The sequence below is a fragment of the Halichoerus grypus genome, chromosome 3, assembly GCF_964656455.1.
Source record: "Halichoerus grypus chromosome 3, mHalGry1.hap1.1, whole genome shotgun sequence".
Taxonomy (NCBI): domain Eukaryota; kingdom Metazoa; phylum Chordata; class Mammalia; order Carnivora; family Phocidae; genus Halichoerus; species Halichoerus grypus.
In genome coordinates, this window is record NC_135714.1 from 39,141,238 (window position 1) to 39,165,935 (window position 24,698).

A 24,698-nucleotide genomic window follows, 5' to 3' on the forward strand; every position below is an offset into this window, starting at 1 on the left:
TTGGCATAAGTAGCTAGATAAATAGTTAGGTACCATCTACAAAGATGGGGAAGGCCAGAGGAAGAGTAAGTTTGAGGGAGAAGTGAGGAAGAGTTCTATTTTGGCCATATCAAATTTAAGGTATCTATTATCTATTTAGTCAACAAATATTTATTATTAGCCACTGCTTTGGCCTCTGGGAATATCATATTAACAAAATAGACAGAACTCTGCCTTTTTGGAGTTTATATTCCACTGGATGTTTCAAAAACTAAATACAAGATCTATAGTGTGTAGATGGTGGTAAATGCTGAAGTAGGATTTATAATAGTGTGGTTAAATCTGGCAAGTTTTTGCTGTCAAGGGATGTGATAAGAGACTTGAGAAAGGTAAGGGAGTGAGCTCTGCAGATACCTGCTTGAAGAGCCCACTAGACATCCAACTGGAAGTATCAAGCGGAGAGTTAGATGTATATAGGAGTCTGGATTCCAATTAGAAATTGGAGTTGAAGTTACAGGTTTGGATGTCAGGCGCGTATGAAATGATATTTCAAATATAGGACCAGGTGTCATCACCAAGGAAGAATATATAGGTGGAGAAGGGAGAGAATTCCTGTAGCAACCCCATATTTGAGGGTTGAAGAGAAGACAGCAGGAGAAACTAAGAAGGAACAGCCATTAAAGTAGGAGGAAAAACAGGTATGCATGGTGTCGGAGAAACCAAAAGAGCCATTCAAGAAGAGAATGGTCACCTCTGTTGGATGTTGCTAAGAGTGTAGATAAGGTATGGACAGATGCACTAATTGGATTTGGTAATGTGGAGCTCATGGGTGACCTTGCCAGGAGTAATGTCGGTGGGCAGACAGGGACAGAAAGCCATGAGATTGGTTGAGGAGAGATCGGTGTCAGCATAAAGGGGAGAATTGTAAGGGTGAAGTCCTTGAGAAAGCCAGAGGGGTGGGAGGCAGATCACAAATGGAGAGAGCTTGGCATTTGAAACTTTATCAGTAGTAGTAGTAGTAGTAGTAGTAGTAGTAGTAGTAGTAGTAGTAAAAACAGAGTTTGGATACAGATGTGGATAGGTTGGTAGATTTGATGATGGGATAAGAAGGGAGTTGCTTTCTAATTGCTTCTACTTTTCTCAGCGAGGTAAGTTCATTAAGGGAATCTGGGGAGGGGAGTTTGGAGGGCAGATTTGAAAAGGGAGGAGGTGATGTGTAATAGCTGTTGAAGTAAATGCCTGACATATTTAACCTGCAAATGGTTCTTCTCAGGTAATGACCCAGTGTGATTTTTCTTTCTCAGCCAAGAGGTTAGAGTCCTACCAGGAAGCTGTCTCTGAAGATGAAGATTCCACAGACACGCCCAGCGACTCCCTCAGCAATATGGCAAAACCGAGGGCCCCCAGCTGCAGGACGGTTCATAATGGGCCCTTGGGAAGTAAATCCTCGAATCATCTTGCTGGGAACTGTTTAGCTCTGGGAAGTGGAGAAGGAGCCAGTGAAGTGCCTCACTCCAGACAGGCTGCTTTCAGTAGCCCCATTGTAAGTGTGAATGCGTGACTTGAATTTTGCATATCCGTCATGAATAATGAAAGAACATCCTCGTAATTATGACAAAGCCGAACACTGTTGTCTTTTCTACCTGAGAAGAGACTACGTAATTGCAGTTTAGTATAATTGCCACACATCATTAGAAATATAAGCAAACAATATCACGACTTCCTAATTTGTGGGATGATTCAGTGTTGAGAGATAGTATATCATTTCTGAAAAAGCATGGTATTTCTGATCAGGGCCAATCATGTCTGAGCCTGAAGAAGGCTGCCGGGGTTTAAGGACCAAGGCTCACTCTCAGAGCCAGCAAAGCTTAACGGGGTTATCTCTGACAGGGAAGGATGTCTGAATCACAGGCAAATTCAAGTACCCTCCAAGGCCTTTTTATCTTCCTGCATTCCTCCCCCACATCCCACCACACCTGTGTCCTCTTCTTCCCCTTTCCCAGTCCTCAGAATGACATTTTCTGGTATTTCCATTTTAAAGCTCAGCTGGGTGTTGCTTGATTCCCAGAGGGAAGTTTTGGAAACTGTTTAGTCACACCCACTGACGAACCCATTTTGCTGCAGGAAACTATAGAGGGCCATGCGGAAGATAGGAAAGAGGAACGATACTTCCATGGAAGAGTTAGAGGTCACAAGTTCTGTCGTACTTAGAATTGCTTCTGTAAAAATCCAGCTGCCTTTTCTGCCTTCCACAATTCATTAATACTTGGTTTTACCAAGATGAGGATTCCCCAGTCATGAGACCAGTAACTGGTTGATGTCTAAAATAGGTGGCCTAACAAGAACGAATCCACTGTGGGGAATCTTCGTGTTTCTGCATTGAATTTATTATATGGTTTTCATAGTAGAGATGTGATCTGAGTAGACCGCAGTGGTCTCACTTGTCCCGGAAAGGCCTTGAGGGGACTCTCCTGGTTCTTTTCAAAGTTGCCAATGAAAATTGCAGCAACGAGGTCACGTGATCATTTCAGTGCAACTCATTTAGTTAAGTTCTGTGGCATTAAAGATATAAAACCTGTCATACTGTGTTTTTGCCATAGGTCAGACTGTTCCAAACATCTAGACTCGCTTCGGCAGCACATATATCAAATATCTAGACTTAATTTTTCTCCAACTTCTGAAAGACAAATAGGGAAAGAATGCATACAGCCTCTTCTGTGCACTCTCCTTAAGGCTCTATCAGAAAAAGGGGCGCCTGGCTGGCTCAGTTGGTAGAGCGTGTGACTCTTGATCTCGTTCGGGGTTGTGGGTTCGAGCCCCACGTTGGGTGTAGAGATTACTCGAAAATAAAATCTTTTAAAAAAGGCTATATCAGGGACGCCTGGGTCTGAATCAGGCCCAGGTGGCTCAGTCGGTTAAGCACCTGCCTTCAGCTCAGGTCATGATCTCAGGGTCCTGGGATTGAGTCCTGCGTTGGGCTCCCTGCTCAGCGGGGAGTCTGCTTCTCCCCCTGCCTGCATGTGCTATCACTCTCTCTCTCAAATAAATAAATAAAATCTTTAAAAAAAAAAAAAAAAAAAAAGGCTATATCAGAAATAGATATCTATTTTCTTCTCTTTTTACCTATTCCTCTACTGATCTTGTACATTTTTCACCCACGTGAAGTTGCCACCTGTGGACGCACGCTTACGTGGAAGTAGTAGGGCATGGGCAACCCAGTGGGGCTACGCCACACCCACCCTTCAGTTTCCTGATTTAGTCTCATTGTCTTCTTAGAAAAAATGATATTTCTGTTCTTTTATCTGTACCATTTCCTCCATCTAAAATTTATTCTCCCTACTGGCAACCTACCTCTGTCTACCAAACCTGATGAAATACTTATTTCTTATAAAACTACTTTAAATATTCTTCCTCCTTTTTTTTTATTATACGTGTTTTTTTTTTTTTTTGAGAGAGAGAAAGAGCCTGCACGCAAGCGGTGGGAGGGGTTGGGGGGGGAGAGCAAGAGGGAAAGAATTCCAAGCAGACTCTGCAGAGCCTGACTCGGGGCTTGATGTCACAACCCTGAGATCACGACCTGAGCTGAAACCAAGAGTCAGTTACTTAACTGACTGAGCCACCCGGCACCCCTAGATATTCTTCCTTCTGAAGACTTCTCAGACTCTGCTCAGTTTCTGAGCTCTGTCTACTCATTCTCTCCCTTCCTTGGCTCCCATTACACAGGCCTTATTTCTCTCTCTGACATACACCATTAACTCCTTGAGAGCAAGAACTTATATCTTGACTACTCAACATCTAGCTCAGTGACTTGTGTGTCCATTCTCGAGAAGTAGGTTTTTGTTTTTGTTTTTAAGATTTTATTTATTCATTAGAGAGAGAGAGACCACAAGCAGGGGGAGAGGCAGAGGGAGAGGGAGAAGCAGACTCCCCACTGAGCAGGGAACCCAATGTGGGACCCGATCCCAGGGTCCTGGGACCTGAGCTGAAAGCAGATGCTTCACTGAGCCACCCAGGTGCCCCTCGAGAAGTAGTTTTGAGGGTTGTTAAATGAAGCTGCTTACCAGGCTGAGTCTCCCCACTCAGTCCATTTTGTTTTTACTTGCCCTATACTTCAAGGCCATGTGTCAGTCTGATTGCATAGACGCACTGGGGTTGTTGTTTGGTTTTGTGTTTTCAGAACCACACCATTATATATAGGATAAAGAGGTAGGTGTTCCTTGAAATATGAGATCATCTCACTCTTGCTCTAGACAAGTTGAATTTACCCTTTTTGGAGACTTATGATTATTTTGAGAAAGCTTTAGATTCTTTGTCCTGAAAAATTAGCATCTGTAAAAATTTTGCATACAATTGCAGAAGCCTGTCCGTGGAGCCCAGGTTAAGAATACCAGCTTAAGAGTACACTGAGAGCCGTGATGTCTAGAAATGGAAGATTGCAAGATGGCACCTTGGATGGGGAGGCAAGTTGAGAGCCAGGGAGTAAGGATCCTTGGCAGGCTGCTGGCAAAAATATGCCAACCTTTGGTAATTAAATGTCATTGAGGCCCCTGAGTCCTGGGTTCATTTTACCCATTTGAAGTAGAAACCTTTTCTTTGTAAGCCAATGTTTTTGTGCTTCTTTCATCCTCTCTCTGCTTTCATTCAATGAGAGTACTGTTCATTCTACCTGGGTGGCTATTCTCTGAGATCTCTATATGGTTCTCCTTTCTGTCATTGAGGTCTTAGCTTAGATGTCACCTCCTCAGTAAACCTTCCTTACCACCTAATCCCAAGTTCTTTCCACACTCATCCCCACCCTGTCTCTCTCTGTCTCAGTCTAGATGCATCTTATTTGTTCACAGGTTAGTGTTTGGATCTGATGTCTCCTCTCATTAGAATGTGAGCTCCATGCAAGCCAGGATCCTGTCTGTCCTATGCACCCCTCTTTCCTTGAGGAGCGCCTGACACCACAGATCAACAAAAAATATTGATGGGATGAATGTGAAAAACGGCAAAATACTAGACACTGGGATATAAAATGAATATGACATGTCCCTGTCCTTCAGTTTTGTTCTAGGTAGAGGAGACAGACATATAAATACATACATATAATCCTATGTTATAGATGCAGTAATAGTGGGTTAATCCAGAGTAGAGTAAGGGGCACAAAGAAGGGAGTGATCAACTCTCAAAGGGTGAGGAGAAAAGAGGTAAAACTTGAGTTAGGATTAAACTAATGAGTAGGGGTTTGCAGAGCAGAAAAAGAAGGAAGAGCATGTGGGGCAGACAATGTGTGGCACAGGCAAGGGCTCAGAAACAAGGGGCTGTGGGTGAACGTGCTGTGGGGGAGGAAGGTCCGTGTGTGGTTGTGGGTGCTCATCTTTTTCCTTCAGGTCTGTGGTGGTCAGGAATCTGAGGGAGCCAGAAGAACGCTTGTGTGTGTCCATACTTCAGCGGAAGTTGTCGAGGTGGGCCAGTGAGCCCCTAAAACTGGACTAGGATGGCAGTGGGAAATTAAATAAGAGCCGTGGCTACTGGTGGAACTGGGGGAGGAATGGCGAGCAGTTTTAAGGCCACCCTAAAGCTTCAACCAGCACTATTAGAGGGCATAGAGGGGTCTTGGCCAGTGTTTGCTTGTTGAATTTGGGTACAAATAGAGGGAGAAAAAAGAGAAAGCAACCTGAACGTGAAACCTGCAACCTGATAGGAAGGCATAATATGAATCCTGAAAATCTAAAATTTTAAAATAGATGTTACATAGGATTCAGACAAAGATGCTGGAGTCCCACCATGAAACCAGATAAGGCTTTGTTTAATTGTAGGAAGCTATCCACATTGTGCTTTATATTCTTTAATTAGGAGGATAACTTTTCATTAAAAAAAAAAATGTCTCTTTGAGGCCAAGTGGGAGGGTTTTATGTATGTTTTCTGAAGAGTGACATCTTTTTATTCTGTTTCTCCAGCGCCTACTTATACAATATAAAATCAGCAAGTGTTTGGTAGTCGTGTACAATAAACTTTTATTCTTCTCCATGTGCTAGGTATTGTGTTAGGGATCCAAAGATAATATAAGATGGTCCTTCCTTTAAAAGAACTTACAGCTCTATGAAGGACACGCTCGTGGAATCATTTAGAGCCGGGTGGTACGGGCCTGGCTCCAGGTGAGAGGAGTTCCAAGAAGGCAGAAGCTGTCCGTCACAGAAAAAAGAGCAAAAGCCAATTTTGTAAGACAGGGTCTCAGTGAGGAAGATTTGGGTCTTAGGAAAAGTCCCTGTAGATGCAGTCATAGAGATCAGAATTGCATGTGATAACTCTGTACCTTCTCTTCAGTTCAGCAACTAAATATCTTAGTTACTAGGGATTAACTTATTTGGAGAGACCAACTTCAGGGAAAGAATGCTCCATGCCTGCAGCTGCAGTGTGATAGGGATCTTGCCTCAAATCTCAGGGGCTCTTCTTTCATATATTGTGTTACAGTTGTCTTGTGTGGTCCTGAGTTTCTGGATTTTTCTCACAATTAAGAGGACTTCCTGTAAACACAGTTTTGCTGACCAGAGCCCCAGCTTTGGTGGGCTCTAGTATCTCTTCTCTTCTTATGCTCATGGCCCAGGTTCTTGGTTTATGCAGTCAGCACATTCCCTGACTGGCGTGTGAGACTGACTTATGTCAATAGTGTTTACCACAAAGGTGGAAGGTAGAAGCCTTTCATTGGTCTTAGATTGATTTTGGGATGCAGTAGAATGCTTACGTCCTGAAGCCAGTTATTAGTGCAGAGATCGTTGATACAATGAAATCACTAAATGCTTACAAGGTCTCTAACGCAATCCCAGATGTGTTCCACAGAACAGACGTCTCTAAAAAATTTAATTTGGGAAGCCTGCACATACCTTTTCTTGAAGAGTCCCAATACCCATTAAACTCTCTGAGAAGAGCTGCAATAAAGAAACCTGTTTAATTTAAACATTTCTTAGAGTTCCATTCTGAAATAAGTTGGGTTTTTGTTTTGTTTTGTTTGGCTTACTGTATATTAGCGTTCTGAGACAGATGTCTCTGGAAACATTTTCCAACCCATGGAATCTCACAAGCCCTAGATGACACTATAATCAGAGACCTTGATAAATATCATGTAATGAGTTTCCCAAGCATCCCTTGGCTGACTAAGCACTGAGTAAGAAAGAAGTCTCTCAAACTTGACCACGCTCTTCTGTTCACTCTGGCAAGGAGATCGTTGAGGAAAGGATTGTTCTCTGAAGAACTGAGGGCGCAGGCGCCGGCTCAGAGTTACTGTGTACGTGAGATTCATGAGGAAATGTGGCTGACTCATTAGAGAACAGCCATCAGGTTATTGGTGCCTATGAACTCCACCAAACTGCAATAAAATTCAAATTTTGCTAAGTCAAATATCACAGGACAGTAGGTATTGATGTATTTAGATAGAAATTTAAGAATGCTTTGTGACAAGGGTGCCTGGGTGGCTCAGTTGGTTAAGTGTCTGTCTTCGACTCAGGTCACGATCTCAGGGTCCTGGGATCAAGCCCCGCATTGGGCTTCCTGCTCAGCATGGAGCCTGCTTCTCCCTCTCCCTCCACCCTCCCCCCACTCATGCGCACTCTCTGTCTCTCTCTCTCTCAAATAAATAAAATCTTAAAAAAAAAAAGAATGTGACAGCAGATAGTTTGTACCCATTGTGAGTCTGGTAACCTGCCTGGAGGTTCCTGTTGTGGGTATCCCCTTATTATCTCATTACTTTATACACCCGCCTTGTGATATAGGTGTTATTTTTATTATTGCTCCGAAGAGGAAAATGAAGCTCGGTGGGTTAAGCAAGCTGCCTGAGGCCACCAGCTAGTGTGCAGTGGGTCTAGGACCTGATGAACCCAAGCCCACGTGATTTTCAGCCCATGCTCTCATTAAACCTATGGCTAGTTCTCACCAAACTCCTAAGCGTAAAATACAAGCCATGGTCTTTTGAGTCTAGTATCACACGTCTCACATCTCCATATTTTACTCCTGCCTCTAAATTACCTCTCCTGGCTTTCCTGCAGTCAGTATGCTTTGCCAACCAACTACATCCACGTCTCCTCTAGAATACAGTGACACTTTTGTGAAAATTTGATTTGTAGCAGATGGTCCCTCTTTTGATTCATCTGAAAAATTTCTAAAGCATTGTCTACATGTTACTGGATTATAAACAGATTTCTACTACAACATTCTTTTGTTAAAACCAGTACTCCTCAGTAGGTGTGAGAAGCACTGTGTTAAACAAAATGGATTTTTTTTTCAATAGCAGAACTTCTGAGAGCTAATTTGTACTCAGGATCTTTAAGAGGAGGGCACAGGATACAGTTGCCAAATATATTTGATGATCAGAAATCTCTTGGAGGAACCCTCATTAATGTCTTTTAGTATATTATTAGGTAATGATCTTTAAATATGTTCACCTGCTCATACTAATGTTTATTTCAGAGAGGTTCTTTTGTTTGTTTCTGCTTTTGTTTTTATAATAGTAGTGATTCGAACCATAAGATATTTTGTTAAAATAACATGGTATGAATAATGTCCTGACTTAGAGAGTTGGTACTCCTCAGTTGTTGGATGAATCATCACTTGCTGTTAGATGCTCTGGCAACTGTGTATTTCAAAATAAGAAAACCCATCAACTAGATTTTGGTGGAAGGCATTGTTCCTGGCTCTTGCTGAGTTTAATAATCAAGATACTTTCCATCAGTATTATGCATTGTGGATTTTTCCCTTATTTTTTTTGGTCTGTTTTCCTATTCTCACTTCCCTTGGCACCATATATATTAAGTCTTTTTTAGAAGAATAACGTTTACTATCTCATGGTTCATAGATTTCTGCTTATAAAAGCTACTTCTCATGTCAATTTAAAGCTCTCATTGTAAGATACTTATTGTAATAACACTTTGTCTTATTGGGTTTTCAGGAAACAGATGTGGTGCCAGACACCAGGCTTTTGGACAAGTTTAGTCAGATTACACCTCAGCTTTTTACCGCACTAGATGAGACTACCCCAGATCCACCACTGGAGACCTTGTACATCATAGACTTCTTTATTGCATTGGCAATTTGCAACACAGTAGTGGTTTCTGCTCCTAACCAACCACGACAAAAGGTAGGGTCTCTAATGCAAACAAGGATTATTTTCCAGAAGAGAACTTTGGGTTTAAATGTACTTATACTGGCCTTGTTATGTAGATAATACTACTAAATGATAATAACAGTAGCAGCTAACATACATCACTTAATCTGTGCTCTGCACATACGATATTCTAAGTGATTTACTGATGTTAACATGTATTATCCTCCCAACAACCCCATAAGTTAGGTAATATTACTCCACTATTCCCCATTTTATAATTGAGGTTAAGTAACTTTCCTGGGGTCACAGGGCCAATTTGTGGGGTAAGTGAGATTTGAACCCATGAAGTATGGCTCAGTGCTGTTCTACTGTTTTGCCTCTAGGAGGATAGCTGATGAGAACAGCTCTAGTAGAATGTGGCTGTGTTCATTTTGTCTAGTTTTCCTTCCCAAATTGAAGCTTCTGAGACTTCCCACATCATATGCATTATGTCAAGCAAAATGTAAAGTATTGGGTTCATTATCATGTCTAATGACAATGTACCATTTTCATGTACCAGTTGGGGTAGTTCTAACTCAATTTAAAATCCAGTACATTTATAAGGTACCAGGATGCTGCAGTTCCCACAAAAGCTAGATTTAAAAAGTCTATTTGTAGTTTAGAATTTATGGAAAAATTCATTTTCAATTAAAAAGAAAAACTTGTTTTAAAGACCAGTGATTGACCACATGCTGTGCTAGCCTCCTTGTGTATAACTTTCTCCCCTTTTGCACATATCCACTTAAAATTCAATTTGTGGCACAACCCAATTAAATTTTAATTTTCCATCAGATCATTTTCTTTTGGCAACTTCAGAGGTGGTCAACTTTAACATAAAAATAACCTATTTCCAATTAAGCTTTTATTTGATCAGAAAACTGTGTTTTTATAAGACTTTCAGCTAGAGAGTTGCTCTTTGGAATGTGATTATGTAATTAGAGAATAAATCACTGGATGTTCTTTTTTCTCCTCATGTAACAATTTTTCTCATAATCTGTTTCCAAAGTAGGCACTTCTTGGTGTTTTTTGTTTGAAAAATATTGTTGCCTTATCCCCAAAGACTATAATACCCTGTGGTCTGAAAGAAGGCCTCTACAGGTATAAGAACCTAAGTTTGATGATATTTTGAGGTAATGACAGAGACTGAATAATAAGGAGTTAATCAGAATCTACAGAGTATGAAACCTCATCTGTGATTGTTTCTCTTCATTTCTGAGTTCTGATAAGTGTGAAAATTGACCAACATGTGTTTCTCCAACTGTCAGAAGATTAATCATTTTTAGGAAAAAACTTTTTAATATCTTGGGTATTTCTGAATGAGAAAATTTTAGGATCTAATTAATTGGCCTTCATAATATTAAATTCTGCATTTAATCACTGTTAAAAGTTAAGAGCTAGCAAAAAAAATCAGGCTAAAAATTACAAAAAATTCTGCAATAGAAATTCACATTCATTGTGATTTTCTGCTGATAAGCTGATAATTTCTGCTGATAACTCTTCTGTAAGTGACTTTGTTTACCGGCCTTTTTAAAACAACAGAAAAGTCATAGTCACAACCTTTTATAGAATCTTGAAAATAAAAGAGGAGAAAAGCCCATTTTAATCTTTTGACTTACTTTCTTCCAGGGTTTTAAAATGTGTATTATTACTCATTTGTTTCTTATATTGCCTCACACAATTTTTAAAATTTTTAAATTGTTTACACAATTTTTATATTTTTATAGCTTTTCCAATTTCACCCCATAGATTTTGTACATTTTATTTTTAAAATATTGTATAACATTTCAAGAAGATATTTGTTTTGCTATTTTTGAATACTTATTTTGCTTATAATTTTTAAATTGCTATTGCTAGGATGTACATACTAAAGATTATGGATTATCTATATTTTAAGTTATTCATTAGGAAACACTGCTGTAATATGCCCACTACTAGCAATATTAGCATTTTATATCTTTTGCTATCATTTGTCAGATCTCTTTCTGAATGGCTGTAGAAATTTATAGTGCCATCAACATTAGCACATATTTTTCATTATGGTCATTTTTATTTTTGCTAGTATTTTCTGGGGGGCAGTTTTAAGTATGAAGCAGGCTGCTAGCTATTTAAGGAGTGGTAACTCTTTTTCTTATCTAAGTTTTTCCTGGTTTGACTTCAACGTTGTTGTCAACCGCTTTTGGCTGTATTATTGAGATCCTCCCAAATCATCTCTCCTAGATTGGACTCTCATCACTGAGTGGAATGCCTATAAAGTCCTTGGAAGAGATTAAAAACCTCTTCCAGAGATGGTCTGTCCGAAGATCAAGTTCGCCATCTCTCGCCAGTGGGAAAGAGCCCTCTCCTGGGGTCCCAAATGCCTTTGTGAGCAGACTCGCCCTCTTCAGTCGAATGAAACTGGCTTCGCCTGTGGAGGAAGAGGCCTCCCACACAAGCGAGAGCCCCCAGGGCTCTAGTAACTCTTCTTGCCCTACAGAAACTGAGCAACAGAACAGGGATCCGGGCCTCCCAGAGGGCGAGGTAGCACCCTCCCCCGGGCAGCCGTCGGCCTCCACCCTGTGTTACGAGGCCGAGAGCCCCGATGAAGCGGCCTTGGTGTATGCCGCCAGGGCCTACCAATGCACTTTACGGTCCCGGACACCAGAGCAGGTCGTGGTGGACTTCGGTGCTCTGGGGCCATTAACGTTTCAACTCCTGCACATCCTGCCCTTCGACTCAGTAAGAAAAAGAATGTCTGTTGTCGTTCGGCACCCCCTTTCCAACCAAGTCGTGGTGTATACGAAGGGTGCTGATTCAGCCATCATGGAGTTGCTCTCAGTGGCTTCCCCAGGTGAGTTCATACTGGGGGGCGGGGTGTATATTCAGGGCTCAGAAATTCAAAGGCCACTCTTGATGGGCTTTATAAAGAGAAACACGTGGATATTTGGGGATCAGCTGCACTTGGTAAAGTGGGGGAAGCTGCCTAGGATTTGGTGAGAAAGCATGTAAGTTTTGGCGCTACACAGACCTGGGTGCAGATCTGGTCTCTGTCATTAGCGGTGTCTTGGTAAAGTTACCTACGTATTCTGTGTTCAACAAATGGGGAGTGTCGCACCTCTTTTCCAGGTTCCTCAGAGGTTTAATGGTGTACTGTATGCAGTATACATAGAGCCTTTGCCCAAATGGCGAGTGTTCAGTGAGTGGCAGCTAGCATATTACAGTTCTTGTTACTGTTGTTACTGGCGGTGTGGGGATGGTGTTCATATTAAGTTCTTGGTACTTTTCCTCTCCCCAGGAAGAAAGAAACAAGGGAAAGATTTATTCACAGGGTCCCTTTTATAAATGTACATTTGGGATTCAGAACTACAAGGTCTTTTGTTTGTTGTGGGATAAACTGTATCGTTGTTTGCAAAAACATGTCTGTAATTGGGCAGACTGGTGGGAATACTTGTTTTGTTAATTATTTCAGATGGAGCAAGTCTGGAGAAACAGCAGATGATAATAAGGGAGAAAACCCAGAAACACTTGGATGACTATGCCAGACGGGGCCTACGCACTTTATGTATAGCGAAGAAGGTGAGGCTGCTCAGTTAGGCCCATCGTCTTCATTCTTTCGCTTGTGTAGCCCTCACTTCTTGGGGTCGAGCATGTATCAAACCCTAATCTGCACAGTTGGGAAAGCTCTTGGATCGTGGGCTCTCTACTCACAGCGTCTGTCTTCCATATGTATTGATTGGTTGGAGTTTGTTCTCAGTGTTTTGCCAGAAGAATACCTAAAAGTTCTGTTCTCCGAGTTCTCACCTGTTTCAGTGTATTGTGAGTGCTTTTGTATGTTAACTGCAGTTTGGCTGGAAATAAAAATCCCTGGACCTACTTTCTTTTCCCTCAGTACTTCGTAAATATCATTCCTGCATTAAATGTTCTTTGGAAAGAATGAGGCCAGAGACTGACCTTAATTTTCCCCTAAAGTTCTAAGTATTTTTTCCTTACATGCCTATAAGTCTTTTCTATAAATCCAAGTAATTTTACTAAATGTTATGTCAGTATTGATTATTCTCTTGTTGATAATAATCCTGAGATGTAGTGTATTCTTTCTAAAAAATTTAAGTAATAAGAAAGAAGACAGAGCTCTAAGAAATTGAGGGATGATATTACCAGAACCCCCCCTGGGGACATGGGAGAAACAGACATGGAGCACTTTAAAGTGAATTGGTCAAGTTTTTATGCCAGTAGGATGTGGTTTGGGTATTGACCAAGTCAAGCTTCTCAGCCCCAATGAGGCTATGCAAGCCTTCCTTCATTGATAAGCCAAGACTTCCCCAATGCTATCCCTGTAATCATGGCTCAACCACATAGCCAACTGAATACCTGGATAGTGCTTTTTCCTTCAGTGAAAGCTCAACTGCCTGTTTTATTTCAGAGTAGATGAGGGGATAGCAGAAAGGGTGGGAGTCTGCTTAGAGTATAGTATATAGTATAGAGAGTCTAGTAGGGGTTGAGACAAGAGAAGGATGTCTTATGGAGAGAGAAGAGAGTTAGTTGTAAAGGTATAACAGAGACTTTGATGAACACTGAAGAACATGAAACAAAGAACAACCAGCCCATGTAGGGGAAATATTAGAAAAGAACCAAGAAATTCATCTTGCCACCTCTTTCCCTCTTCTCCATATAAACACTCCCCCACCCCACTTTCTCTCCCTCTCTCCCTCTAAACCCTGCAGTTAATTTTTGCTGTGTTAGAAGCCAGAGTATCGATTTCCCTCTGTCATTCTGGGCTCTAGTGAGTATAAAAGACAGGGAAATACATGTAGATCAAAGTATCAATGCATGAGTTGCCATCCATTATGATTTCCAAAATACAAGCCTCCTGGAAGCCTGAATTAGAGACTGTAGCTAGGACCTAAGGCAAACATAGGGATCTCTCATTTCTTACCCAAATTCTAGTTCTTACGAGCTGCCTTGGGGAAACTGGGATCTGTTGCAGACTCTTAGTCAACACTTAGTCAACCAGCTGCATAGAGAATCAAAATCTGCCTCACACACAGTAGAACGAAGAACAGTTTCAAGATCAAAGCAAAAGGAGAGAGTTCTACCTTTTCAAGTGAAATGATCCTGCCCCTGATAAAAATGCAGCCGAGTAGATGTCATATTCTTCCTAAGTCCAGTAACCTTGTGGGTAAGAGTAAGTAAATAGAGAAATTGCCTCACTCCCTCTACTTCATATTGCTTTATGAGAATTGAAACGTAGATTTCTCCCTCTACGGCAACCTAAAGAAAAGGAAAAATGTACCATTGGTTCCTTCTCCAGGAATTCCATTTAATTTCTTTTGGAAGGGTACGTCCTTGCTTTGTTGTATGGCTCCCTCTCTTTTCTCACCTTTACCAATAACTCACCCATAAACTAATCATCAGACGTTATCGGTGGTGCTGCTGGCTACCTAATACCTCAAACTGAGCAATCCTGACACCACTTTCTCAACTGCATCATTAGGATCTTTCTAGATTAACTACCAAGTGGAGACCTCTTCCAACTGCATACTTCCTGGCTTAATTGAATAGATTAACCCATTTTCATCATATATGATGCCTAGGATTTCCAAGAGATACTGAGCTAGCGGGTCCATCCATCATCAGTGTTACAGTAGTCTGATCTCAGAAAGCTTGTGACCAGGTGGCATGAGGAATGAACCCGGCATTACCTGGCTTGATATTTTGCTAGTGGTCAGTCAGTCCTTGCAGGATCCCACAAGATGATATGGCCTTTCTCATAGCTCTTTTCTCCCCCTTCCCCCCCACCCCCCGTAGGTCATGAGTGACACTGAATATGCAGAGTGGCTGAGGAACCATTTTTTAGCTGAAACCAGCATTGACCACAGGGAAGAATTACTCCTTGAATCTGCCATGAGGTTGGAGAACAAGCTCACTTTACTTGGTAGGTAGACTATGTTGTGTCGTCTGAATAGAGAAATTTGGAAAACACTGGATATCTCTAAGTAAGTTATTCACCAGTGGTTCTCACCCCCCAGCTTTGATCTAATAGAGCAAATAGTTGTCTCCACCCTGTCCAGTCTGATCTGTACCCAGTTTCCAATTCTTTTCATTCTGCTTTCCACTGTAGTGAACTTGACTTCATTTATGGTGGGATCAGGGTGGTTATCCTTAAGAAGATCATTTAAAACCTTATCACTTAACATATAATACCAAGTCAAATAAATATCCTGGTTCAAGAGGCTATCCAGTTGAAGTTGATTGCCAGGCATTGGATAAGGTACTTAATATGTGTAGTCTTTTGAATCTGCACAACAAATCTCTATCTTAGGGGAAATTTAGAGCACAGAGCAGTTCATTGACTCGTTCACAGTCAGATGCTAATAGCTGACAGAGCTAGAAGGAGACTCAGACCTACCTAGTTCCAGGGTCCACGTTCTTTATTCTGTACCTACAACCGGACCAATGAAATTTGTTTCTCTCTCTTCTCTTACTTCCTGATGGCAGCTAAAGTTTGCACAATGGACACCTCTTGTCTCAAACTGAGCTGTATCCTGAAATCATATGGAACACTTTAAAAAAATACTGGTGACTGCATCCTTTCTCAGGGATTCTGATTCAGTTGGTCTGACATGTGGCTGGGGTGTTTGAATATTTAAAAGCTCCCCAAGGAATTCTAAGAGGTAGCCAGGGTTGAGAACCACTGTCTCAGAGTCTGGAGATCTGGACTAACATACCAAAAGACCAGTCTCTGAGCTCCATTCCTCTGGTTCACAGAAAAAAAAAGATCTCACTTAGTGTGGAGCCAGAAGAGTAATGCTACCTGATCTGTGTCATTTCTCTGTGACAGTGTCTGAAGTATGGGTCCACATTTCCTCATCTGAAATTCCAAACTCAAAAATGCTCTGTGGGTTTAGTGCCGGAACTCATGTGGCTACAAAATCAGGCCTGATTTGATAAGATTTTATGAGTCTTTATTATCCTAATTAGTATGAACATTTGTAAGTTTTGCTACAGAAATATTAATATGCTTCATTAGCAGATATTTCAAAACATAGATGCACTATGTTACCTTTCTAAAATCTGAAAAACTTTTGAATTCCAAAACTTATCTGGCCCCAGTTGGTTTAGAAGACGGACTTACGGACTTGTAATATCTGTTTTCAATGCTCTTTCATAATATAAGCAACATATTGGCAAGGACACTCTTTAAAAGCCTGCCCTTACCCTTGGGAGTATCACAGAATTATAAAATTATAGAGCAAGGTTACATAAGTGCCTGAAACTACAAGCTCCCCTCAATTTACAGAGAAGAAAGCTAGCCGAAAGGAGAACAAGTAAGTTTAATAAGCTCAGTGATTCCTAAGGCTTCCTTCCCAAAATACGACATTGTATATGATTTTGGTCTGGGTCTTCACACTTCCTTTGAATGCCTGGAAAATACTGGAGCAATGTGTAGCTCAGGATGGGGTTGCCTAGCAGAGTTCAACTGCAGCCTAGATGAGCTTCTGCTGTCTTTGATTTCTCGCAAGCCCTGTTGCACCCTGGCTGTCTTGTAGGTGCTACAGGCATTGAAGACCGTCTGCAGGAGGGAGTCCCTGAGTCCATCGAAGCCCTTCAGAAAGCCGGCATCAAGATCTGGATGCTGACAGGGGACAAGCAGGAGACAGCTATCAATGTAGCTTATGCGTGCAAACTACTGGAGCCGGGTGACAAGCTCTTTATCCTCAATACCCAGAGTAAAGTAGGTATAATGAGATCGAATCCATCTTTTTGCTTTTTCATAGCCAGGGGAGCATTTGTGATTTGATGAAGGTAAGGAGAAAAAAAACCCAATAACCATTGGCTCCTTGATAATTATGTCTTCTATCCAGCAGCCTACCTTGTGCTTGGGAAGGTACCGTAGTTCTTCTAAAGGCTTCACGGTTAAACATTAATTCAAAGGAATTACTGCTAAAGAAAGTTGCCTTTTTATTTTTTTATTTGCTTTTTTTCTCCCCCCCCCCCCCACATTGGATTTCAAGGGATTTAAGATTTAGCCCATAACGACAAAATGTATCAAGTTCTGGGACAGGAATATACCTCTCTTTCAAATTGAGGGGAAGTGATGATTTCTATCAGAATCAGTTGAACACATTAATATTTTTATGGTTAATTACAAAAATAGACTCTCAGGATAATTATGCCCTCTAGTGGCAATTCTTAGATATAGTGCTGTTGAGAATATCAAATTTGAAGAACTGTTTTATGGGAAGGGAAAATTTTTTTTTTTTTCCTTCAGAAGGAATTTAAGAGGTTTGAATCCAGCTTATTTTTTTATAATTATCCCTGCCCCACCCCCATTAATCTCTAGCACAGGTTCTAATCAGTTAAACAGGCCTTTTTTTTTTTTTAATTTTCCAATATCGTAATATTCTCTGAGATTTGTGCATGTTATTTAATTAGCTTGGAAAACCTTCCTCTCTCCTTCCTCAATAGTCAGACTTAATCAATGACATCCATTCGCTGACAGCAACCTGCCTCTCAGAAATCCTCTGGAGCTTCTCATCTGGATCGCATCTTGGGGCTCTGTCACAGGCTGCCATGTTTGGTTAGCCATGTTTTTAAGGTCAGGCCTCAGCCAATACCTAAGCAGATCGTACATTTTCAGGAAAGAGAATTTTCCTTATTTAACACAGAATGGGTTATCCTTGGCAGTTGGCTGTCGCCCAGAGACCCATAACCACAACCACCAGGCAGCCCCTACAGTACCAGCAGGGCCTGAGCATAAGAACATTGTCCATTAGTCATTTTGGTCACTAAAACGGCTGTGCACTAAGGTTGGTAAGCCCCTGGCTCGTGTGCTTGGCCTGCCCGTGACCAGGTATGTGACCGTGGGGAGTTTTCTTCTGGGCCTTTTACTTCACCTGTGATGTAAGAATAATACCTATTTCATAGGGTCATTGTGGGCATGAAATGAGAAAATATAGAGTATAAATTAAACATGTAGTGCCTGGCAGACAGAAGGGGCTCAATGAACATTAAAAAAGACAAGTCAATTCTTGATGTTTGATTTTGACATTTTTGTGAGTAGTAAAATCATTAGGATTGTAGAACTTACTTGTAAACCTGTGATTTATAGTTAGAGGCATTTAAAACTTAACAATTCAGGAAGTCTTTATGGAGTATCCACTATGGACTGTTCTAAGTGCAAAAAGTAAATTTTTTTTTTTACTATCAAAAGCTATTCCACCTTGTGTGAATTTTCCAGATAACTAAACAGAACACAGTGAACATAATTTAGTTTTATGGTGACTCAAGTCCAAGCATATAAAATGCCAGGCACATAGTAGGGGCTTAGTCACTGTATTCTTTTCTTTTCTTTTTTTTCCTCCACTCCTTCCTCTCCATCAGGAGATGCTAAGAGTTAAAAAAGAAAGATCACGGAACCTGCTTTGTCAGTTAGTGAAGAAATTGCTTCTGTGACATTCTAAGTGGGCCACCTGGAAACCAGTAGAATATCTGGTCATTTTTGTAGTGTAGTACTGCAGCTTTATGAATTTCCATTAGCTCCTGTTCCTAAATTTGCAAGTTGGATTACAGTAAATGTAGCCACTTATAAACTTTACATGGTTTCCATTCTCATAATAGTCTTGGGGTTTTTTCAGGGCAGGGGGTTAATACAAACCTATCTTGGATTAAGTTTTTTTTAAGATTTTACTTATTTGAGATAGAGAAAGAGAGAGCATGGGTGGGGGGAAGGGGCAGAGGGAGAGGCAGAAGCAGGCTCCCCGCTGAGCAGGGAGCCTGATATGGGGCTCAATCCCAGGACCCTGAGATCATGACCTGAGCCGAAGGCAGGTGCTTAACCGACAGAGCCACCCAGGCGCCCCCATATCTTGGATTATTTAGTGCCTTGTGATACATAAAGCCCTTTCAGGATCCATCATTTAATTTTTTAAGTTTTATTTTTATGATTTCATTTAAAAATTTCTCCTGAGATAGTAACTCTATTTTCATGTTAATTAGAATCTATAACAGACTTTCTCATACAAGATCTTACTTGACAGTTATAAAGGGTAGAAAGATCAGATAAAATTATCCTCATTTTTATAGCCTGAAACTCCAAAAGGTTGTGATTTGTCTAAGTATCCCCAGCTGATTACGTGTCAAGTGTACATTTTGTATTGTATTATATATTATGTAATCTGTATTTACCTATCTATAGTTATTCTCATTATTCATGGGGTTAAATTCTATAAAGTTGCCCTAAACACTGAATTAGTGAATATGGAACCATTACCCCTGCGGGGAAATATGGGTTCCCATAGGCCTTTGGTCACAACATTTTGTTTTGTCAACCAGTCAATATATAACTTTATTCCATGTGTGTTTCTGTTTAACAACAACTTACTCTATGTGTATAGTTGATTCAGCAACGTCGAATTCATGGCCAACAGCACCATAACTCATGCCTGCATGAAGCTTATCTAACACACATACTTTCTCTGCAAGGCACATCACAACCTTCTTGTACATAGGACCACTAGACAGCACTTCGGCACTGGGCATGGAGGCCATTTAAACCGCAAAATCAACAAAAAGCAGAAACATACAGAAAATGTGTCACCAAACAGTGAAAAGGACACTTATTTACAGTATGGGAGCTGACGTATGAAGACAGAGCATCTCCTCATTCAGTGGCAGCTGGAATCCTATCACATGACTCAAATTTTTCTCTCTGTGCATGTCCACAAATGACCACAAAAGCACTACAAATACTGATGATAGCATTCCAGATAAATTTTAGCAAGTAGGTGAATTCACATATATGGAATCTGCAAATAAGGAAATTGAGTATGTGTGTGTATATTTATACATATTTCTATAATGAAAATGTAATTTATAAAACAAAATATATACTCGAAAGGATAAAAACATCTATAATCATTCTAGAATCATAAAACTACAGATAATTTAGGTTTATATTTTGGAGGGCATCCACTCAAGACTATTCTGTGCACTATGAGCATGCAAAGTCTGTATTTATAGTATTGTATTTTTTCACTTAATGTATACCTTCAATATCATCATGTTGATATGCTGATTTTCAATGACTTCAGGGTGTGTTACCTTCTAAATGTATCATTTTAATGTAACCAAACTCTAGAAGGTTTTTAAAAATAATTTTTTGCTGTTACATGTTGAGCCTATGAAGGGCATATTTGATTGGTCTTCACACATTTTTTCCTAGGAGGTTTTTGAGGTGTATAGGATCAGATTTGTTCCTAAGGTACAGGTTGCTGGGTAGCTCTGTTTTAAAAGTTGGACCTCTTGGGTGTCTGGCTGGCTCAGTTGGGTAAGCATCTGCCTTCAGCTCAGGTCAGGATCCCAGGGTCCTGGGATCGAGCCCCATATCAGGCTCCCTGTTCAGTGGGGAGCCTGCTTCTCCCTCTCCCCCTCCCCCTGCTTGTGCTCTCTCTCTCTCTCTCTCGCTATCAGATAAATAAATAAAATCTTTAAAAAAAAAAGTTGGAACTCTTTTTTTTTTTTTTTAAAGATTTTTTATTTATTTATTTGACAGAGAGAGAGAGCGAGAGCAGGAACACAAGCAGGGGGAGTGGGAGAGGGAGAAGCAGACTCCCCGCCGAGCAGGGAGCCCAATGCAAGGCTTGATCCCAGGACCCTGGGATCATGACCTGAGCCAAAGGCAGACGCTTAACGACTGAGCCACCCAGGTGCCCCTAAAGTTGGAACTCTTGTGTGTAGCTTCTGTAGTTGTTAAGTCTTTGTAGTGTCAAGCTACGTATCCATATCTACTTCTTCCCTATCCATTTGATTTTGTTGTGGGTTGAGAAATGCTTAATTAAACAGCATTTGAAATAAGAGTGAATGACCTCTGAGTGAGGGGTTCTCTTACGAATAAACTTTCAGTTTTGTTTGTTTTTTCTTTCAGTCTTAATGTCTAAACTTAAATGCAAGACTCCTGGATTTTGTTAGGTTCTGTCCTTGGTGGTCACTTGACACAGTAATTTCTGGATAATTTTATTGTTAGTCTTCTTGAGTAGAATCCGTCCAGTGAGTATTCATTGTCTGATGTGGCTCTCTTTTAGGCACTGTGAAGGCTTCAAAAGTAAATTAAAAATGATCTCTGTAGTATTTCCTGACTATGTGGGGGTGAGGAGAGTAGAGGGAAGCACACAAACCAAACATGACAAGCACCACTGAGAACATCTCAACCAGAATGTAAGCTCCATGAGAGCAGGGATTTTTTTTTTGTGCTCATTGACCAATCCCCAGCACCTAGAATGTTTTCTCGTATAAGGTGGTTTCTCAATAAATACTCAGTGAATGAATGAATGAATGTTGTCCAAAAGAAGATAAAAATACTATTGCTTTAAATTCTGTGCCATGCCTGCATGAGGAGCTTTGCACATGTTCTCTCCCTCATTCTTCACAATGACATTACCATGTGTAGACATTTGCATTTTTCACGTGAGAAAGTTGAGGCTCAGAGAGGTGACATAATTTGCCTCGAGTCAAGCATAGTGAGTGGTAGAAAAAGACCAAAGGACTCTTGAGAGTCCCTGTGTGAGAAGGGAACTTGTACAAGTAAAGAAATTCTACGTTATTTTTTTTGTTGTAGAACCGGGAGTGAGATGTGTTCTGTCCTATTCACTGGTCCCCACATATACACGGACGTCTCTGCAGAAGAGCCGGGAGGTCTTCAGAAGTAGCTAATTACTCACTAGCCTTCACGCAGCGGTGGCTAGAGATAAATTTAGCTGGATATGGCCGCCAGGGGAGCCCTGAGCCTAACTGTCTTGGCCTCTTGTTTCAAGGATGCCTGTGAGACGCTGATGAGCACCATTTTGAAAGAACTTCAGGAGAAGAATCCCGCCTCTCCAGAGCGAGCGTCCCTAAGGGAGGGCTTACAGCACACACAGGACTGCGGGCTTCGGGCTGGCCTCGTCATCACTGGGAAGGCCCTGCAGTGCGCCCTACAGGAGGGGCTGCAGAGGCAGTTCCTGGAGCTGACTGCCTGCTGTCAGGCCGTGGTCTGCTGCCGAGCCACCCCCCTGCAGAAGAGCGAAGTGGTGAAGCTGGTTCGCAGCCATCTGCGGGTGATGACGCTGGCCATCGGTGAGTGGGGAGGGGATCCAGCCGCGGGCTGCTCACTCTCCTGCCCCACCGGGGGATTGATTCTTCTGTCTGTCCTTTTCCACCCCCACATTCCTTCCCCCTTTTCTCCCTTCGTACTCTCTGCCCCCTACTCCCTCCCCCTTTCTCTTCCTCACCTCTTTGACCACCCACTATGAACCACGGGGTAGGGGTGTGACATGGAAAGCAATACGGTAGGGCCTTGGGTTGCATGTCAGAACCCCAGATCAACTAAGTTAAGGAGGGTAAATGTACTGAATCATAGAACTGAAAAGTCTAAGAGTGCCACCTTCAGAAAAGTTAAATTCAGGGGCATGAACAAATCATTTATGCATTCAACAGGTATTTATTGAGTGCCTTCCGTTTACCGGACATTTTGCTAGGCAGTGGAGATAAAAGAGTGTATACAGTGGACAAAGTACTTTTTCCTTGAGCTTACATTCAGCAGGAGGCATATAATAAAATATGAAACAAAACAAAAAAGGCATAAATATATATCAGGCAGTGACAGGTGCTATTAAAAAAAATAAAAGCAGAGCCAGGGGATAGAGCGCTGGGGGGACAGGAGGAGGGCTGCTGACGTCAGTGTTTTTCCGAGACCATATCACTGAGAAGGCTGCATGTGGGCAGAGACTTGAAGAGAATGATAAGGGAGCCATGGGAAATCTGAGGGGAGGACATTCCTGGTGAGGACAGGGAAAGTGAAGGCCATGGGCCAAGTTCGGTGTGTTCAAAGCCAAAGCAGATTGAGCAAAGGGAAGACTTTTCTGTAGATTAGTGATGGGCAGGTGGCAGGTGGCCAGATCATGTAGGGGTCCTGGAGGCCATTATAAATTTTTGGCCTTTTTTTTGCGGTGGGGGAGGGAGAGGGAGAGAGAGAATCTCTCTCTTCCTTGAGTTCCCAAGGAAAATCAGGATACTGAAAACAGGTGAATGGTTGGTGGGCAGTTGGGAACAACAAATGTTCATCACCAACAGGAATGTAATACTTCCCCTTAAGAAGTTTCCAGTATGTTGGGGAGACCAAGAACTATATAGCAACCATAATATCATATGATATGTATGATATAGCACTGGAGGCCAAGGAAGAGGCATCTAATCTAAAGGGAATATGAAGGTTTCCCAGAGGAAGTGACATCTGAGCTGAGGGCAAGAGCAATGGAAATCCAGCCCTGAGAGGTGGGGATGATGAGGCCAGTGTTACAAGGATACAGAAACCACATGTGCGGTGGCTGGAAGGAGCAGAGATATCTGGAAAATTGAAAGTAAAGTTAGTGGCACGGAAAAGGGGGAGATCAGTCCAGATAGGTGCCTTAGCGTGAAAGATTTTAAGGCATTATTGAGTTTAGAATTCTTCCTGATGGAAGCGGGATGCGACATGTAATGTCTGTTTCACTAGCTTCCAGGTAACTTGCAGACTTGGGATAAACTTTGAAGGATTTGTTTGCTTGAGTGGTCACTGTTGCTTTGCAGAGTTTGCATCTTTTCTTTACCCTTCATATGCTTCTTGCCTTTTCTTCGTCTCCTGAAGGTGACGGTGCCAATGATGTTAGCATGATTCAAGTGGCAGACATTGGGATTGGGATCTCAGGTCAAGAAGGCATGCAGGTGAGTGGATTTCGTGCGCCCAAGTACCGTGAACTTCACCTGCCCATCCAAGGGCAACATTCCCACGGTGAAATCTGTGGTAAAGTGAGGCCGGCCGTGGCTAGATCAGGAGTGGGAGACAGGAATTGTGTCTATTGATTATTTACTGTGTGAGTACTGGGGTGTTTTCCTGGGTAATTCTAACTGCGTGCTCGTTCAGTTTAAAGTCTATAGCTCCTCTAGATCCTAATAATATATATATTTAGCCCTGCCGTAACTGTGTGACTTTGGACACCGATGAAAGCTACTAAAGTAGGGTTTGAATAAAAGACCTACAGACCTCAAGAGGGAGGGAGGAGGATGGTACTTGAGAATGAGGGAGAGGGGAGGGTCCTATCTGTACATGTGTGTGTGCACATGTGTGCATATCGGATAGTGTGTTTGGGCACAAAAGTCAGATAAAAGCTTGTCCAAAGACTGCTTTTCATGTATGGAGCAAACGCCGTCAGAGGAAGATCGGACATGAGGCTTGGGGTTTTCAGAGAATTGTAAATTATGACATTCTCTGCAAACCTTGAGAAATTCATGAAGTCATGACTACGGTCCTTTCAATATTCTTCTCATTGAGGAGAAGCGGATGCCGATGGCAGCGCGTGGCGTTCTTGCTAAGGGAGCTGCTTTCCAGGAAAGTACATTTGCCAAAATTCCATCCCGAGTGGGATCCAAAGAGAAGTCTTGTTTCGTGGGACCCTACTGGAAAGCTGACTGTGGCTCTGTGTTCATGAGTTTCTGTTTGTTTGGGTTTGCTTTATTTTGTGTGGGTCTGCACGGACGGTTTCAACAACAGATTGGACCGGTCGCAGCCTGCTGATGGTCAGGCTGCCCGGCTGCGTCTGTGTTAACATGTCCC

The 24,698-nt window shown here is 41.7% G+C and overlaps 1 protein-coding gene across 4 annotated transcripts in view; it reads left to right on the plus strand.

Annotated features, from left to right (window-relative positions):
* ATP10D (ATPase phospholipid transporting 10D (putative)) overlaps positions 1 to 24,698 on the plus strand; it is a 99,048-nt gene that overhangs the window by 56,652 nt on the left and 17,698 nt on the right. For all 4 annotated transcript variants that reach the window (XM_036096667.2, XM_078068568.1, XM_078068567.1 and 1 more), the window contains exons 10-17: positions 1,284 to 1,522; positions 8,903 to 9,091; positions 11,315 to 11,924; positions 12,543 to 12,649; positions 14,879 to 15,005; positions 16,621 to 16,805; positions 21,883 to 22,183; positions 23,733 to 23,809. In XM_036096667.2, the coding sequence (XP_035952560.1) occupies positions 1,284 to 1,522; positions 8,903 to 9,091; positions 11,315 to 11,924; positions 12,543 to 12,649; positions 14,879 to 15,005; positions 16,621 to 16,805; positions 21,883 to 22,183; positions 23,733 to 23,809 (1,835 nt within the window). The remainder of the gene's footprint in view (positions 1 to 1,283; positions 1,523 to 8,902; positions 9,092 to 11,314; positions 11,925 to 12,542; positions 12,650 to 14,878; positions 15,006 to 16,620; positions 16,806 to 21,882; positions 22,184 to 23,732; positions 23,810 to 24,698) is intronic.